The sequence below is a fragment of the Ahaetulla prasina genome, chromosome 3 (genome assembly GCF_028640845.1).
Source record: "Ahaetulla prasina isolate Xishuangbanna chromosome 3, ASM2864084v1, whole genome shotgun sequence".
NCBI lineage: Eukaryota > Metazoa > Chordata > Lepidosauria > Squamata > Colubridae > Ahaetulla > Ahaetulla prasina.
Window position 1 is genome coordinate 3,727,183 of NC_080541.1, and position 14,953 is coordinate 3,742,135.

General features: G+C 42.0%; 1 protein-coding gene across 3 annotated transcripts in view; it reads left to right on the forward strand.

Annotated features, from left to right (window-relative positions):
- Positions 1-11,341, forward strand: part of LOC131194543 (ly6/PLAUR domain-containing protein 2-like) — a 37,788-nt gene extending 26,447 nt beyond the window's left edge. For all 3 annotated transcript variants that reach the window (XM_058175649.1, XM_058175650.1, XM_058175647.1), the window contains exon 5: positions 11,078-11,341. In XM_058175649.1, the coding sequence (XP_058031632.1) occupies positions 11,078-11,280 (203 nt within the window). In that variant the 3' untranslated portion in view covers positions 11,281-11,341. The remainder of the gene's footprint in view (positions 1-11,077) is intronic.
- The last annotated feature ends 3,612 nt before the right edge of the window (positions 11,342-14,953 follow it).

Below are 14,953 nucleotides of genomic sequence, written 5' to 3' on the forward strand. Positions count from 1 at the left end.
AGTTAGGTGGATGTCATTGAATGACAAATGAAGGCAAATATACGTGTCCCAGGATAATGTTGCAGGATCCAATCTGGGTAAGTCACATGTTCTGGTAGAGAAAAGTTCCCTGAGGATGGGCTCCAGAAAAAGTCCCAAAACTCGGAAGACTAAACATCTGGTTGGTCCTGGTGATTGACCCAGATTGGATCTTCATTGAATGAGTTTCAAGGATATCAATATTTGGTTATTTTTAAATACCCTGTTTCCCCCAAAATAAGACCTCCCCTGATAATAAGCTCAATCGAGCTTTTGAGCGCATGGCAATAAGGCCAAATAACGCTTATTTCAGGGTTCCAAAAATATATAAGACAGGGTCTTATTTTCAGGAAACACGGTATGGTAAAGATGTTGAGACTCTAGAAAGAGTGCAGAGAAGAGCAACCAAGATGATTAGGGGACTGGAGGCTAAAACATGAAGAACGGTTGCAGGAACTGGGTATGTCTAGTTTAATGAAAAGAAGGACTAGGGGAGACATGATAGCAGTGTTCCAATATCTCAGGGGCTGCCACAAAGAAGAGGGAGTCAAGCTATTCTCCAAAGCACCTGAAGACAGGACAAGAAGCAATGGATGGAAACTCATCAAGGAGAGAAGCAACCTAGAATTAAGGAGAAATTTCCTGACAGTGAGAACAATTAATCAGTGGAACAACTTGCCTGCAGAAGTTGTAAATGCTCCAAAACTGGAAGTTTTTAAGAAAATGTTGGATAACCATCTGTCTGAGATGGTGTAGGGTTTCCTGCCTGGGCAGGGGGTTGGACTAGAAGGCCTCCAAGGTCCCTTCCATTGTTGTTGTTGTTGTTGTTGTTGTTGTTATTATTATTAGGACACAAATTTCATACAGCATATAGTTTAGAAGTAGGCCCATATATCTTTTCTAAAGTTTTCCAGGTCTGTGATCAGGAAAATTGGGTGAGTGGTTTTGCTCCTTATCATCAGGAGAAATAGAAATTCTCCAGTAACATCTCCAAGATACAAATTCTTTGGTACAGGTAGTCCTCGACTAATGACCACAACTGAGCCTCAAATTTCTGCCGTTAAGTGAGGCATGTGTTAAGTGAATTTTGCCTCATTTTATGACATTCCTTGCTTCCGTTGTTGAGTGAAACACTGCAGTTGATAAGTTAGCAACCCGGTTGCTGAGTGAATCTGGCTTCTCCATTGGTTGTCGGACGGTCACAAAAGATAATCGCATGATCTTGGGACACAGCAACGGCCATAAATATGAACCAGTTGCCCAACATCTAAATTTTGATCACACGACCGTGGGGATAAATGTTAAACACGGTCATGAGTCACTTTTTTCGGTGTCGTCATAACTTTGAACGGTCACTAAGCGAATTGCTGTAAGTCAAGGGCTACCTGGAGTTGCGAGTTTAGTGATACTACTCAAACAACCCAGTGATGTGAATTCATTCATTTCAATGACTCCTTTGACGTTTCTTAGAAACTGAGAAGGTGGAAGATAATTGGAAAGATCGGTGGGCAATAAAACAGGGGTCTCCAGCCTTGGTCCCTTTAAGACTTGTGGACTTCAGCTCCCAGAGTCCCTCAGCCAGCAAAGCTGGCTGAGGAACTCTGGGAGTTGAAGTCCACAAGTCTTAAAGGGACCAAGGTTGGAGACCCCTGCAATAAAAGACAGATCTTGAATATCCCCTAAGACAGTTTGAAGACTTTGAAACACAATATTCAATTATCCCAGGCTGTCACACACAATTCCTGAAAGCCATTCTGCATGGACTGTTCCTAGAGATAAAAAGACCCTTAACATGGAGAACTGCAAAACTTTCAAGATACCTTTCCCTTTTAAACTTCTGTCTAGTCGTCGCAAAGGTGCTTTTTTTCAAGAGGCAGTTGTACTTTCTGGTTTTTCTTGGGAGACATTTCGTTTCTCATCCAAGAAGCTTCTTCAGCTCTGACTGGATGGTGGAGAATGGAAGGATTGATATTCCTTGCAGACAGTTTTTCCTTGCATTATTACAACATCATTAAGTGTTGTACCTTAGGATTCTTGAATGTATCTTTTCTTTTATGTACACTGAGAGCATATTCACCAAGATAAATTCCTTGTGTGTCCAATCACACTTGGCCAATAAAAAATTCTATTCTATTCTATTCTTGTCAAGCTACCTCCGACAATATAAAAGGAAAGAATTCACCTTGACTTCATTTGGAATGAAAACAAGTACTTTTACTTTTACAGTCTGGTTAGCAGCCAAGCAAAGCTGGAACTGAGACAAAATATGGCTAACATATCATATCCCCCCAATTGTCCCTCCTCCTCCAGGAGGTCAGGGTGGTCTGGTCCAATGCCAACTCCTTCACGGCCCCTCGTGGTAATCTTCTTCCACAGGTCTCTGGATGTCAGTCAACTTAGGAATGCAGTGTCGGTTAGAACAGCGTGCGCTGATAACACTCAGTAGTTAATTATCCCTCCCACCTGGAGGACCGAATAGGGGATTCATACCTTTGGCGAGCTGCTTGCCTCACTTTCACTTCACGGAACAGACGTAAGGCTTCCTCCAACTGGAGCTTGTCCCTTATCTCTTGTTCTGTTTCCGAAAGTTTTTCTTTTCCTTTTTTCTTTTTCCTTTTAGTTACTCCAGAGGGAAGCTTTTCGGTGCTTGGTTTCCACCCTTCCTTTTCCAGTTTTAGTTGCTCTGCCCACCGAGCTCTGCAATCTTCCAGCTCAGGGTCGAAAGTGTCAGCAGAAATTCCTCCGGACGCCTCCCCCAGCTCAGCCGGCAGCAGGCCTTCCATCACATTTGGGTTTTCTCCCCCCTCGGTATTGCGATTGCAATCCTGGTTGGTAGACATGATGTGAGTTCCAGCTTAATGTCAAGCTACCTCCGACAATATAAAAGGAAAGAATTCACCTTGACTTCATTTGGAATGAAAACAAGTACTTTTACTTTTACAGTCTGGTTAGCAGCCAAGCAAAGCTGGAACTGAGACAAAATATGGCTAACATATCATATCCCCCCAATTGTCCCTCCTCCTCCAGGAGGTCAGGGTGGTCTGGTCCAATGCCAACTCCTTCACGGCCCCTCGTGGTAATCTTCTTCCACAGGTCTCTGGATGTCAGTCAACTTAGGAATGCAGTGTCGGTTAGAACAGCGCGCGCTGATAACACTCAGTAGTTAATTATCCCTCCCACCTGTTATGTCAGCCGACATAAGTAATAGGCTCCTCTCCCTCACCCTGGACGGAGGCACGACACATCTCATTTCCTTACAGTTTAAACAATAAACATTTTACATTCTATCTACTGGTATAGTCATTCAAAAGTATATGAAAATTGGAGTGGAGGCTGACAATTCTATTCTATTCTATTCTATTCTATTCTATTCTATTCTATTCTATTCTATTCCTTTTATGTACACTGAGAGCGTATGCACCAAGACAAATTCCTTGTGTGTCCAATCACACTTGGCCAATAAAAAATTCTCTTCTCTTCTCTTCTCTTCTCTTCTCTTCTCTTCTCTTCTCTTCTCTTCTCTTCTCTTCTCTTCTCTTTTTGCCAACTGTTGAGGTCACTTGGAGTTTTTTTTTGTGTCCTCAAGGTCACCTGAGAGGTGCAAATGGGTGTGGAGCCTTCTTGGAACTGCTGAAATGACCGTGTTGCAGATTGGAGATAGATGATATTGTATCCCTTCCCCTCTGTTGAGAGAGGGCTGCTCAGTTTTGACATAGATGGCTTCTTTAACCCCTTTTTCAAACCAGAGATTCTCCCTGTCCAAAATATGGTCTTTTAAAAGAAACAGGACTCTCTTTTGATGACAATGAGGTCCATATTTTATTTATTTATTTATTTATTTATTTATTTATTTATTTATTTATTTATTTATTAAATGTTTATACCGCCCTTCTCCCAAAGGACTCAGGGCGGTGTACAGCCAAAAGATAAAAAACACAAAAATATACAATTAAAACAACAATTTAAAACCGAGCATATTAGAAAAAATGGACAACATTTAAAAATTTAAAATTTAAAATTATGAACCCTAAAATAATAAAACCCCAGTTAAAAATTTAAAAATATTAAAAAATATTATGCCAGTCCAGCTTGAATAAATAAGTGCGTTTTCAGCTCACGGCAAAAGGTCCGAAGATCAGGCACTTGACGTAATCCAGGAGGAAGTTCGTTCCAGAGCGTAGGAGCTCCCACAGAGAAGGCCCTGCCCCTGGGGGCCGCCAGCCGACATTGGACAGAGAAAATCCATTCCCCACCATCCAGTCAGAGCTGAAGAAGCTTCTTGGATGAGAAGCGAAACGTCTTCAAAGAAAAACCAGAAAGTCCAGTTGCCTCTTGAAAAAAGCACTTTGGGACAACCATGACCTGGATGTCTGAGAACCGCCATAGACTTCTGCTTAGATAGTAGGAACCCAGTAACGGGGAGGTCTACTGAACCATTGGGTGTTATAATTCTGCAGTTATTTTAGTTTAAAACACACCCCAGTTCATGAATGTCTACAGAGTTGATCCACAAAGCCAAGACTTCAATCACAATCAAGTGTGATTGAAGCTTCAGATGAAGCTTTGATAACCACCCTTGATTTTAATTAGCTGCATCCCACGGATTCTATGACGCCCTATGGATAGAAAGGGAACTTATCAAATTTGGGAAGATAGACTCAACATTCAGAAGGATCTCGGCAGACTTGAGCATTGGGCCCTATCCGACAAGTGTTCTGACCCAGCTCCCCAAACATGACAAACCCACTGAAGTTGAACTCAAAGATTCCTTTATTAGGAGCTCCAGCAGCCCCAGCAAAACAATTGTCTCTCAACGCAAGCTAACAAGTCTGGCCCGCCGGGAGATAAATAGTCATCTGCCACATCTATTCATCTTTGCCCCCTGCCTTTTATCTCCAGAGATAGCAGGGGTAGCTCTTCCTTCCCAAGGACTGGCCCATAGATTTCCACTGCTCTCCTCTCCTCTTGCCTTCTGCACATCCACATGTCAGGCACTGTTGACGCACCATCTGAGGGCTGATGGATGGCCCAGACTCTGCCCCCCCTCCCTCCCTCCCTCCCTCCCTCCCTCTCCCCCTCTCCCCCTCTCTCTCTATCTCTGCCAGTTCCATTCCCTCTTCCCCCTCAAAGCTCTCGAGTTGCCTTGATGCTGTTCTTGACTCCCACGCTGTCTCCTCCTCCTCTGATTCGGCTGCTGGAGGGACCAGCAGCCGATAGGCCACAACAACAAGATGCAGTCCAGTGTTTTGAAAAGTAAGGTCCTACTCTTAGGCAGGAACCACCAAATGCACAGGTATAGAATAGGGGGTACCTGGCTCAATGGTAGTAACTGGGAGAGGGATCTAGAAGTCCTAGTGAACAATGACTTAAGTATGGCCCAGCAGTGTGCTACTGGAACACTTTGCCCAGTTTTGGTCACCACTATGAGAAAACAGATGTTGAGACTCTAGAAAGAATGCAGAGAAGAGCAACAAAGATGATTAGGGGGCTGGAGGCTAAAACGTACAATGAACGGCTAAGGGAACTGGGGGATATGTTTAGCCTAATGAAGAGAAGACGCAGGAGAGACGTGATAGGATCATCCAATACTTAAAGGGTTGTCACAAGGAAGAGGGGGTTGAATTATTTTCCATAGCTCCTGAGGTCAAGGCAAGAAGCAATGGATGGAAGCTCCTCAGAGGAAGATCCAATATGGAAATAAGGAGGAATTTCCTGGCAGTGAGAACAATTAATCAGTGGGACAGCTTGCCTCCCAAAGTTTTATTTATTTTATTTATTTTTATTTATTTATTTTGTCACAACAGTATATATAAGCATAACCATGAAAGTAACTATATAATATATAAGCATATATATATAAGCATAAGCATGAAAGTAACTATATAATACATAAGCATATATATATAAGTATAAGTATGTAATAACTATAGTGATTGGATATAATGAAAGAAAACAATAGGACAGGAATGGTAGGCATGTTTGTGCTCTTATGCACGCCCCTTATGGACCTCTTAGGAATGGGGTGAGGTCAATAATAGACAGTTATTTATTTATTTATTTTATTTATTTTATTTTATTTATTTTGTCACAACAATATATGTAGGAATCATACAAAAGATTATATAGTATATAAACATATATGTTTATATATAAGGAGGTATAAGCATATATATATATAGGAAGAAGAAAAGAAAAACAATAGGACAGGAACGGTAGGCACGTTTGTGCGCTTATGCACGCCCCTTATGGTCCCCTTAGGAATGGGGTGAGGTCAATAGTAGAGAGTTTCTGGTTAAAGCTTTTAGGATTATGGGAAGAGACCACAGAGTCAGGTAAAGTGTTCCAAGCACTGATGATTCTGTTACAGAAGTCATATTTTCTGCAATCTAGATTAAAGCGGTTGACATTAAATTTAAATCTATTGTTTGCTCTTGTATTGTTGCGATTGAAGCTGAAGTAGTCTTTAACAGGAAGGACATTGCAATAGATGATTCTATGAGTTAAACTCAGGTCGAGACCACAGAGTCAGGTAGTGTGTTCCAAGCGTTAACAACTCTGTTACAGAAGTCATATTTTCTGCAATCTAGATTGAAGCGGTTAACATTATGTTTAAATCTATTGTTTGCTCTTGTATTGTTGCGATTGAAGCTGAAGTAGTCTTCAACAGGAAGGACATTGCAATAGATGATTCTATGAGTTAAACTCAGGTCATGTCGAAGGCAGCGGAGTTCTAAGTTTTCTAAACCCAAGATTTCAAGTCTGGTGGCATAAGGTATTTTGTTGGTTTCAGTTGTGGGCATTCCTTCACTAGAGGTCAAACAAAAGATGGGACAACCACTTGTCCAGCAGGGTATAAGATCTCCTGCCTTGGTTTGGGGGTTAGGCTAGAACAGGGGTATCAAACTCAAGGCTCACGGGGCCGGCATGGAAACAGCAAAGGACCGGCCCACAGTGCGTCTGCCAGGGAAAACGGAGCTTGGGGGGCGGGTGGGGGGGGCGTGTGCAGCCCCTCTGGCTCCGTTTTCCCCATCAGAAGGCTATCAAATCAAACTAAAAACAAAACAAAAGGAGACCTGTTTCCCCTTTTGCATTTGAGCTTGCAAGAAGGGACAGGAAAAGAGAATGGGAAAGCGGAAAGACAATGAAAAAGAAGGAAAGATGGGAAGGAAAAAGAAAGGAGAATGAAGAGGGAAAGAAAAAGAAGGAAGGGAAGGAAGGAAGGAAAGAAGGAAGGAAGGAAGGAAGGAAGGAAAAAATAGAATAGAATAATAAAATACAGAATAGAATAGAATAGAATTTTTTATTGGCCAAGTGTGATTGGACACACAAGGAATTTGTCTTTGGTGCATATGCTCTCAGTGTACATAAAAGAAAGAATAGAATAGAATAGAATAGAATTGAATTGAATTGAATTGAATTTTTTATTGGCCAAGTGTGATTGGACACACAAGGAATTTGTCTTGGTGCATAGGCTCTCAGTGTACATAAAAGAATAGAATAGAATAGAATAGAATAGAATTTTTTATTGGCCAAGTGTGATTGGACACACAAGGAATTTGTCTTGGTGCATAAGCTCTCAGTGTACATAAAAGAAAGAATAGAATAGAATAGAATAGAATAGAATAGAATAGAATAGAATAGAATAGAATTTTTTATTGGCCAAGTGTGATTGGACACACAAGGTATTTGTCTTGGTGCATATGCTCTCAGTGTACATTTTAAAAAAACTATGCATGAATAGAATAGAATAGAATAGAATTTTTTATTGGCCAAGTGTGATTGGACACACAAGGAATTTGTCTTGGTGCATAAGCTCTCAGTGTACATAAAAGAAAGAATAGAATAGAATAGAATAGAATAGAATAGAATAGAATAGAATAGAATAGAATAGAATAGAATAGAATTTTTTATTGGCCAAGTGTGATTGGACACACAAGGAATTTGTCTTGGTGCATAAGCTCTCAGTGTATATAAAAGAAAAGATACCTTCATCTAGGTACAATTAAGGAAGTAATCAAGGTACAAGGTACATCAAGGAAGGAAGGAAGGAAGGAGATTATAATGAGAGTGAGGAAGGGTCTCAGGGAAGTCCTTCCTTAGCACTTGGCCACCACAGATGCCCCCATCATGAGTGACGTTGAGCTGGCCATTCCCACGCCCAGCCATGCCCACTCCCGGCCCTACGAGGTCAAACGCAACTCTGATGCGGCCCTCAATGAAATCAAATTTGACACTCCTGAACTCGAAGATTAACAAGGTCCCTTCTAGACCCATCACTAAAGATTCTATGATGGTTCTGTCGCCACAAGCGAACCAGAAATAAGTGGTCCCATTTTCTAACACAGCAGAACAACAAAGGATCTCTGGGGACTTGACTTATTTATAAGGCTGGCGCATGCCCTAACGTGAAAGTGCTCTTCCCATTACAACGGTTGCATTGCCCTATAATTATCTAGTGCTCTACTCAGCTGACTATGGGATCCTCAGCTGCAGGGCAAGAGAGGTGAAAGAAAGGAACAGCCCAAAAGAAGATTGCCATCTCTCATTGTTCTTACGACAAAGCAAGCTGCTTAAGCAAGCTGAATTTTCTGTCCTACAGTGAAATCCTGAAGTTGGAAGAGTAGATTATACTACCTGAGACTTCTCAGGAAACAACAACTTGAATGCAAAACTGCTGGCGGCCTTCTACCGCTGCACCATAGAGAATATTTTAACTTACTGAACCTGTGTCTGGTTTGCCAACTGCACAGTGGCAGATAGGACAGCGCTCCAGAGGGTCAGCGTCACTGCCCAGAGGGTCATTGGTTGCCCTCTCCTCTTTTAGGAAGAGCTTGAGAGCTCCTGCTGCCTTAAGAGAGTTTAAAAGAGCACCTACGTGGCTACCGTTCCTGTCCTAATGTTCCCTTTGAACAACTAGACACAAGAACAGTTTTTTCCCGAAGGCCATCACTCTGCTAAACAAATAATTCCTTCAACACTGTCAGACTATTTACTGAATCTGCACTACTATCAATCTTCTCATCGTTCCCATCACCAATCTCTTTCCACTTATGACTGTATGACTATAACTTGTTGCTGGCAATCCTTATGGTTTATATTGATATATTGACCATCAATTGTGTTGTAAATGTTGTACCTTGATGAACGTATCTTTTCTTTTATGTACACTGAGAGCATCTGCACCAAGACAAATTCCTTGTGTGTCTAATCATACTTGGCCAATAAAAAAATTCTATTCTATTCTATCCAATTTCATATAGTTATTATATATATGCTTATATATCGTATAGTTATTTCATGCTTATGCTTATATATACTCTTGTGACAAATAATAAATAAATAAATAAAAAAATAAAAAATAAAAACATTCTTAAAGATCCATCTCATCCTGGATCTCACCACCACCACCACCCCTTTTTTTTTTGAACTATTACCATCTGGCAGACGGTACAGGACAATAAAAACAAGGACAAATAGGCTGAAAAACAGCTTCTACCCCAGCGCAGTTACTATATTGAATTCTACTGTATAGCGTAATACTAATGCAGTATCAGGGGTTTTCAATTCAGTTGTATAGAATGTGAAGGATGTGTGTTTTTGTTTTATTTTTTATAGTTTTCTTATGTATGATGTGCACCGAAAATGGCATTTAATTTTGTTATACGAGGTGCAGTGACAATAAAGTCAACTAAACTAGAACAGGTTGGCAACACAGCATCTATGGGTGTGAGGAGCTGTGGGTATCCTAAACGATACCTGGATGGATCTGCATAATTTTTTTTTAAAAAAAACAAGTTTTTATTGAATTTTTAGTTTCCCCCCCCTACACACATACATAATTTATGAACAGAGTATTGGCCATATTATATCTTTTACAATTCAATATATTCAAATATATTTTACTTAGTTGCATTTTTTGCCAAAATATTCTTTTTTCATAGTTTTTATTCATTTCCTAATATTTCCTTGCTCATTTTATTAAGTCGCATCTTCTTTCGCCCTCAAATTCTAATTTCTCCATTTTTATTCATATTCATTCCCTTTCATTCTTCTTTTTTTTTTTTTTACTATTTCAATTTTTATCCTAATATATTCAAATATATTCGGGGCTGTCGTTCCTCATTTCATCTTTCCCTTTTCACAGCAGTCCTTTCTTCTCCTTTCGCTTCTTTCTCTCCCTCCTTTCTTCCTCCCTCCACTCTTCTCTCCTCTCCTACTCCTTCTCTACTTCCCCTTCCTTTCTCCCCCTCCACCCTACTTCCTCCCTATCTAACCTTCTCTCCTACGATCTGCATAATTTTAAGCCTCTGTTCATTAGATGTCCCCCTTCTGAAGAGCCATCAGAGAAGATGTCCTACAGTTCTCATCTGTTCTGTTTCCCTCCCCCAATACTCCCAACAAAGAGTCAGTCAAAGGCCTCCTTTTCTAATTTATTTACATAGATAAATGTTCTGGCCACATCTACCCACGGGCCTGCCAAGTCTCTGGAGATAACTAGGAAATTATAGATAAGGCCAGAGTTACTCACGAATATATTCTTCCCTCCATTGATACAGTTTGCCCGCGCAAATTCACTGCTTTGTCCAAGACAAAAAGCCAGGAAGTCCCACCTCCTGCTTTTATAGCCTCTGTGGGTGTCACTGCGTGACTCATCATTCTTTGACTTTGTCCCAACGCCTCCTCTGCTGCGCACGCCAGTCACGTCTGCGCAGTCTTGCATCAAGCCAAAATTGTTTTTGGGGCGTTGCCAAATCAGAAGAAGGCCCGGGAGAATCAGGCCTTGCCGGCCCCTCCTCCTCCCTTTGGGTGGGTGCCAGGGAAGGAGAGGGCCCAGGAGAAGCAGGCCTTGCCAGGTCTTCTCCCTCACTTTCTGAATCATCCGAGTCCAGGAGTCCGAGTCCAGGAACCTGGGTCACAACACATCCTTCTGAGGTGGTCCAGATATTAGGAGAGATTGGAGGACGTCATGAGGTCAATGCTAGCAGGATACATGGGTCTTTGTGTGCGTGTGCCATAAAGCAATGCCTGAATTCTCTGAATTTTTCTGGTTGCTTGGCAGTCTACCCTTTTGTGGGCGAACTCACCGTCACACGGGCCTGTTCTCTGACCTGCAACCTTTCTGAGATCGATGAAATTGGTTCCACGCGTCTGATGACCTGTTGCCGCACCGAACTCTGCAACCATGATGGGGCCTCCTGGCTAGAGATCAGCTACACCCTGTTGGGAGGAATTCTGGCTTCTTTTTTCCTCGTCCTCAGTTAAGACTGTATTGCTCCAGGATTTGGCAGAGAGTCCACTGTACTTTCTTAGAACGATGGGTTCAGTGATGGGCTGTTCTCTATTCCTATTCCTGGATCCCTCTTTGTCTCAAATAAAGAAAATGGGAACAGAGACTTTGGTCTGGAATTTACTGCAGAAAATGGATGGGAGAGAATATTTGTAGCTCAGGGCTGAACTGTGGGGCCCTCGGAGTTCTCTGAACTTGCTTGTTTTCTTGCAACAGGAGAATGCAATGTACAACATCATCATTGCTAGAAGGGAGGGGGGTTTGTGGAGAGGAGGAGGAGGAGGGGGAGGAGGAGGAGAAGGGAGGGAGGAGGAGAACTGTGAGGTCCTTGGTGTTCTCTGAGCTTGGTTGTTTTCTTGGAAATGTTTCATGACCCAACTAGGTAGCATTATCAGTGCTAGAAGGAAGTGGGGTTTGCAGGGAGGAGGAGGAGGAGGAGGAGGAGGAGGAGGAGTCCTTGGTGCTCTCGGTCCCTGCTTGTTTACTTCTTGCAAACATTTCTTTACCCAACTAGGTAACATCATCAGTGCTAGAAGGGAGTGAGGTTTGTTTTCATTTGCTGCAAAAATGTTGGAAAATGAATGTGTTCGTTCGTCAGGTTAGTTTTAATCTTACATGCACTTCCAGACAATCCTGAGATCCAGATCAGTGCAAGTTTACACGTCACACATTTCAGCTAGCAAATATATACCCCGACGTTCATTAATTAAACTTTAGCAAATGACAAGACAGTTTTAGGCGGCAAAAATGGGATGACACACAAGTGAAAAACAAGCCTTCATTTATTTGAAGTGGGCAGAAAAGCATGTAGTATTCTTTCTAGCTTTGAAAGAATGCTAGATAGAAAACATCACTGTTCTATTTTGAATTTATCTCCATTCATTTTTTTTTAAAAAAAGATGAATTTTAACGTGATCTTGTGCCGAGCTGTTGGTTTTGGTTAATTGTACAAGGCACATTTCATATCTGCCTTGTAAATCAATCCAAAAAGAAACCAGCGTGGCACAAAGATCTCTCTGAGAAATTGAAAGACAAAAAGGACAAGTACAAAAAATAAAAAGAGGGACACATAACTAAGGCAGAATATCAGCAGACAGCCAGACTATGCAAAGATGAAGTCAGGAAATCAAAGGCTCGGAATGAACAAAGGCTTGCAAACAAAAGTCAAAAACTTTCTTCCAACATATAAATAAATAAAAAAAAGTTTCTTCCAAACATATAAATAACAAGAAAAAAAAATCAAGGAAACAGTCGGTCCGCTAAAGAGAGAACAGGCAGCAGAGAGAAAGCAGAGCGGCTTAACTCATTCTTTGCATCAGTCTTCAAGCAAAAAGAAACAATAATCCAACCTACCGAAAACATAACTGTAAAAGACAGACTAGAACAGGGGTCTCCAACCTTGGTCCCTTTAAGACTTGTGGACTTCAACTCCCAGAGTTCCTCAGCCAGCTTTGTTAGGGTGGGCGACAAATGAATATACCACTTACGAAAAAGATGTGTAACGTTCACAACATCCTTTCTTGACTACTGTTTACTATTTACCAGAGGTACTACTGATCATCTAGGTTTTTCTCTCAGGATCCCAGAAAGGTAATATTTCTACCTGCAAAGAAAAGGAATTGAAAATAACGAAATAAAAACCAGGAACTTTACTAACAGATAAACTATGGTGGATGAGTCAGAGACAATAAGACTGCACCCCGAGGTAAACCTTGCCATGGATCATTATAAATTGGGAGTATATCAGAATACATATCTGGGGGTACAGATAACTAACAATCTGAAGTGGCCTCTCCACACTTCATCCTTAGTGAAGCATGCAAACAGAAATCTGCATTTCCTTGCTTCGGATAAAGAGAGCATGTCTTTCTGCTTCCATCCTAGCCACTTTTTACAGAGGCACAATTGAGAGCTTTTTAACAAACTGCATCCCTGTTTGGTTTGGGAGCAGCAGCGCCTCAGATAGAAAGTCCCTACAGAGAGTGGTGAGGATAGTGGAGAAGATTATAGGAAGCTTGCTTCCTGTCATTCAGGACACTGCTTATAAGCGCTATGTGCTTAGAGCCTGAAACATTGTTAGAGACCTCACATACCCACTTTACTGTCTGTTTCTGTTGCTCCCCTCCAGGGGGAGGTTTCAAAATATTTCTAGCAGGACTACCAGATTCTGGAACAGCTTTGTTTCCTTGACCATCCATCTGATAAACTCGCAAGATTCATTTTTCTCACCATGCCTCTCCTGTTCAACATCTATATGAAGCTGCTGGGTGAGATCATCCGTGGTTTTGGGGTGCAATATCACCAGTACGCTGACGATACTCAGCTGTACATTTCCACCCCTGACCACCCCAACAAGGCCGTTGAAGTGATGTCCCGGTGTCTGATGGGGAGGAACAGGCTTTGACTCAATCCCTCCAAGACTGAGTGGCTGTGGATGCCGGCATCCCGGTACAGCCAGCTAGTTCCATCGCTGACTGTTGGAGCCAAGTCATTGGCCCCTATGGAGAGGGTTCACAACTTGGGCGTTCTCCTGGATGCTCGGCTGTCATTAGAAGAACGTACGATGGCCGTCGCCAGAGGAGCTTTTTATCAGGTGCGCCTGATTCGCCAGTTGCGCCCCTTCATAAACCGGGATTCCCTATGCACAGTCACTCATACCCTCGTCACTTCCCGCCTGGACTATTGTAACGCTCTCTACATGGGGTTCCCCTTGAAGAGCATCCGGAGGCTCCAACTGGTCCAGAATGTGGCTGCGTGGGTAATAGAGGGAGCTACTCGTGGCTCCCATATAACACCTCTCCTGCGCAGGCTGCACTGGTTGCCGGTGGACTTCCGGGTGCAATTCAAGGTGTTGGTTACCACCTTTAAAGCGCTCCATGGCATTGGACCGGGATATTTACGGGACCGCCTGCTGCCACCGACAGCCTCCCACCGACCTGTGTGCTCACACAGGGAGGGTCTCCTCAGGATGCCGTCAGCCAAACAATGTCGGCTGGCGACCCCCAGGGGGAGAGCCTTCTCTGTGGGAGCACCTACCCTCTGGAATGAGCTTCCTCTGGGGTTACGATTACTCCCCGACCTCCAAACCTTCCGCTGTGAACTCAAGACCTTTCTGTTTCACCGTGCAGGGCTGGCCTGATACACTACGGTTTTAATTGGGGTTTTTATCATTTTTATTATAGTTTTTAAATGGGGTTAGCCAAATTGAATAAGATTTTTAAAATGTTTTTTAATTCTATTTATAATTTGTTTTATGTTGGCTGTAAATCGCCCTGAGTCCTTCGGGAGAAGGGCAGTATAAAAATCGAATTAGTAAATAAATAAATAAATAAATGTACATTGTATACATCTAAACTAGACTGGGTTGTTTCTCTGTGTCATATATGTGGGTATATGCATAATTTTGTATGTATGTATGTATGTATGTATGTATGTACGTATGTATGTATTTTGTCATATTTATGTAATGTATATACGGAATTTCATTTTAATGTATGCCAATTAGGGTACATTCAAAGTGACAATACAGTTATTCTATGCTAAACTGTGATGGGTCCTTGGTGGTTTCTGAGCTTGCTTGTTTTCTTGCAGGCATTTCATTACACAAATCCGGTAACATCAAGTGCAAACTCCTTACCAGGACTGATG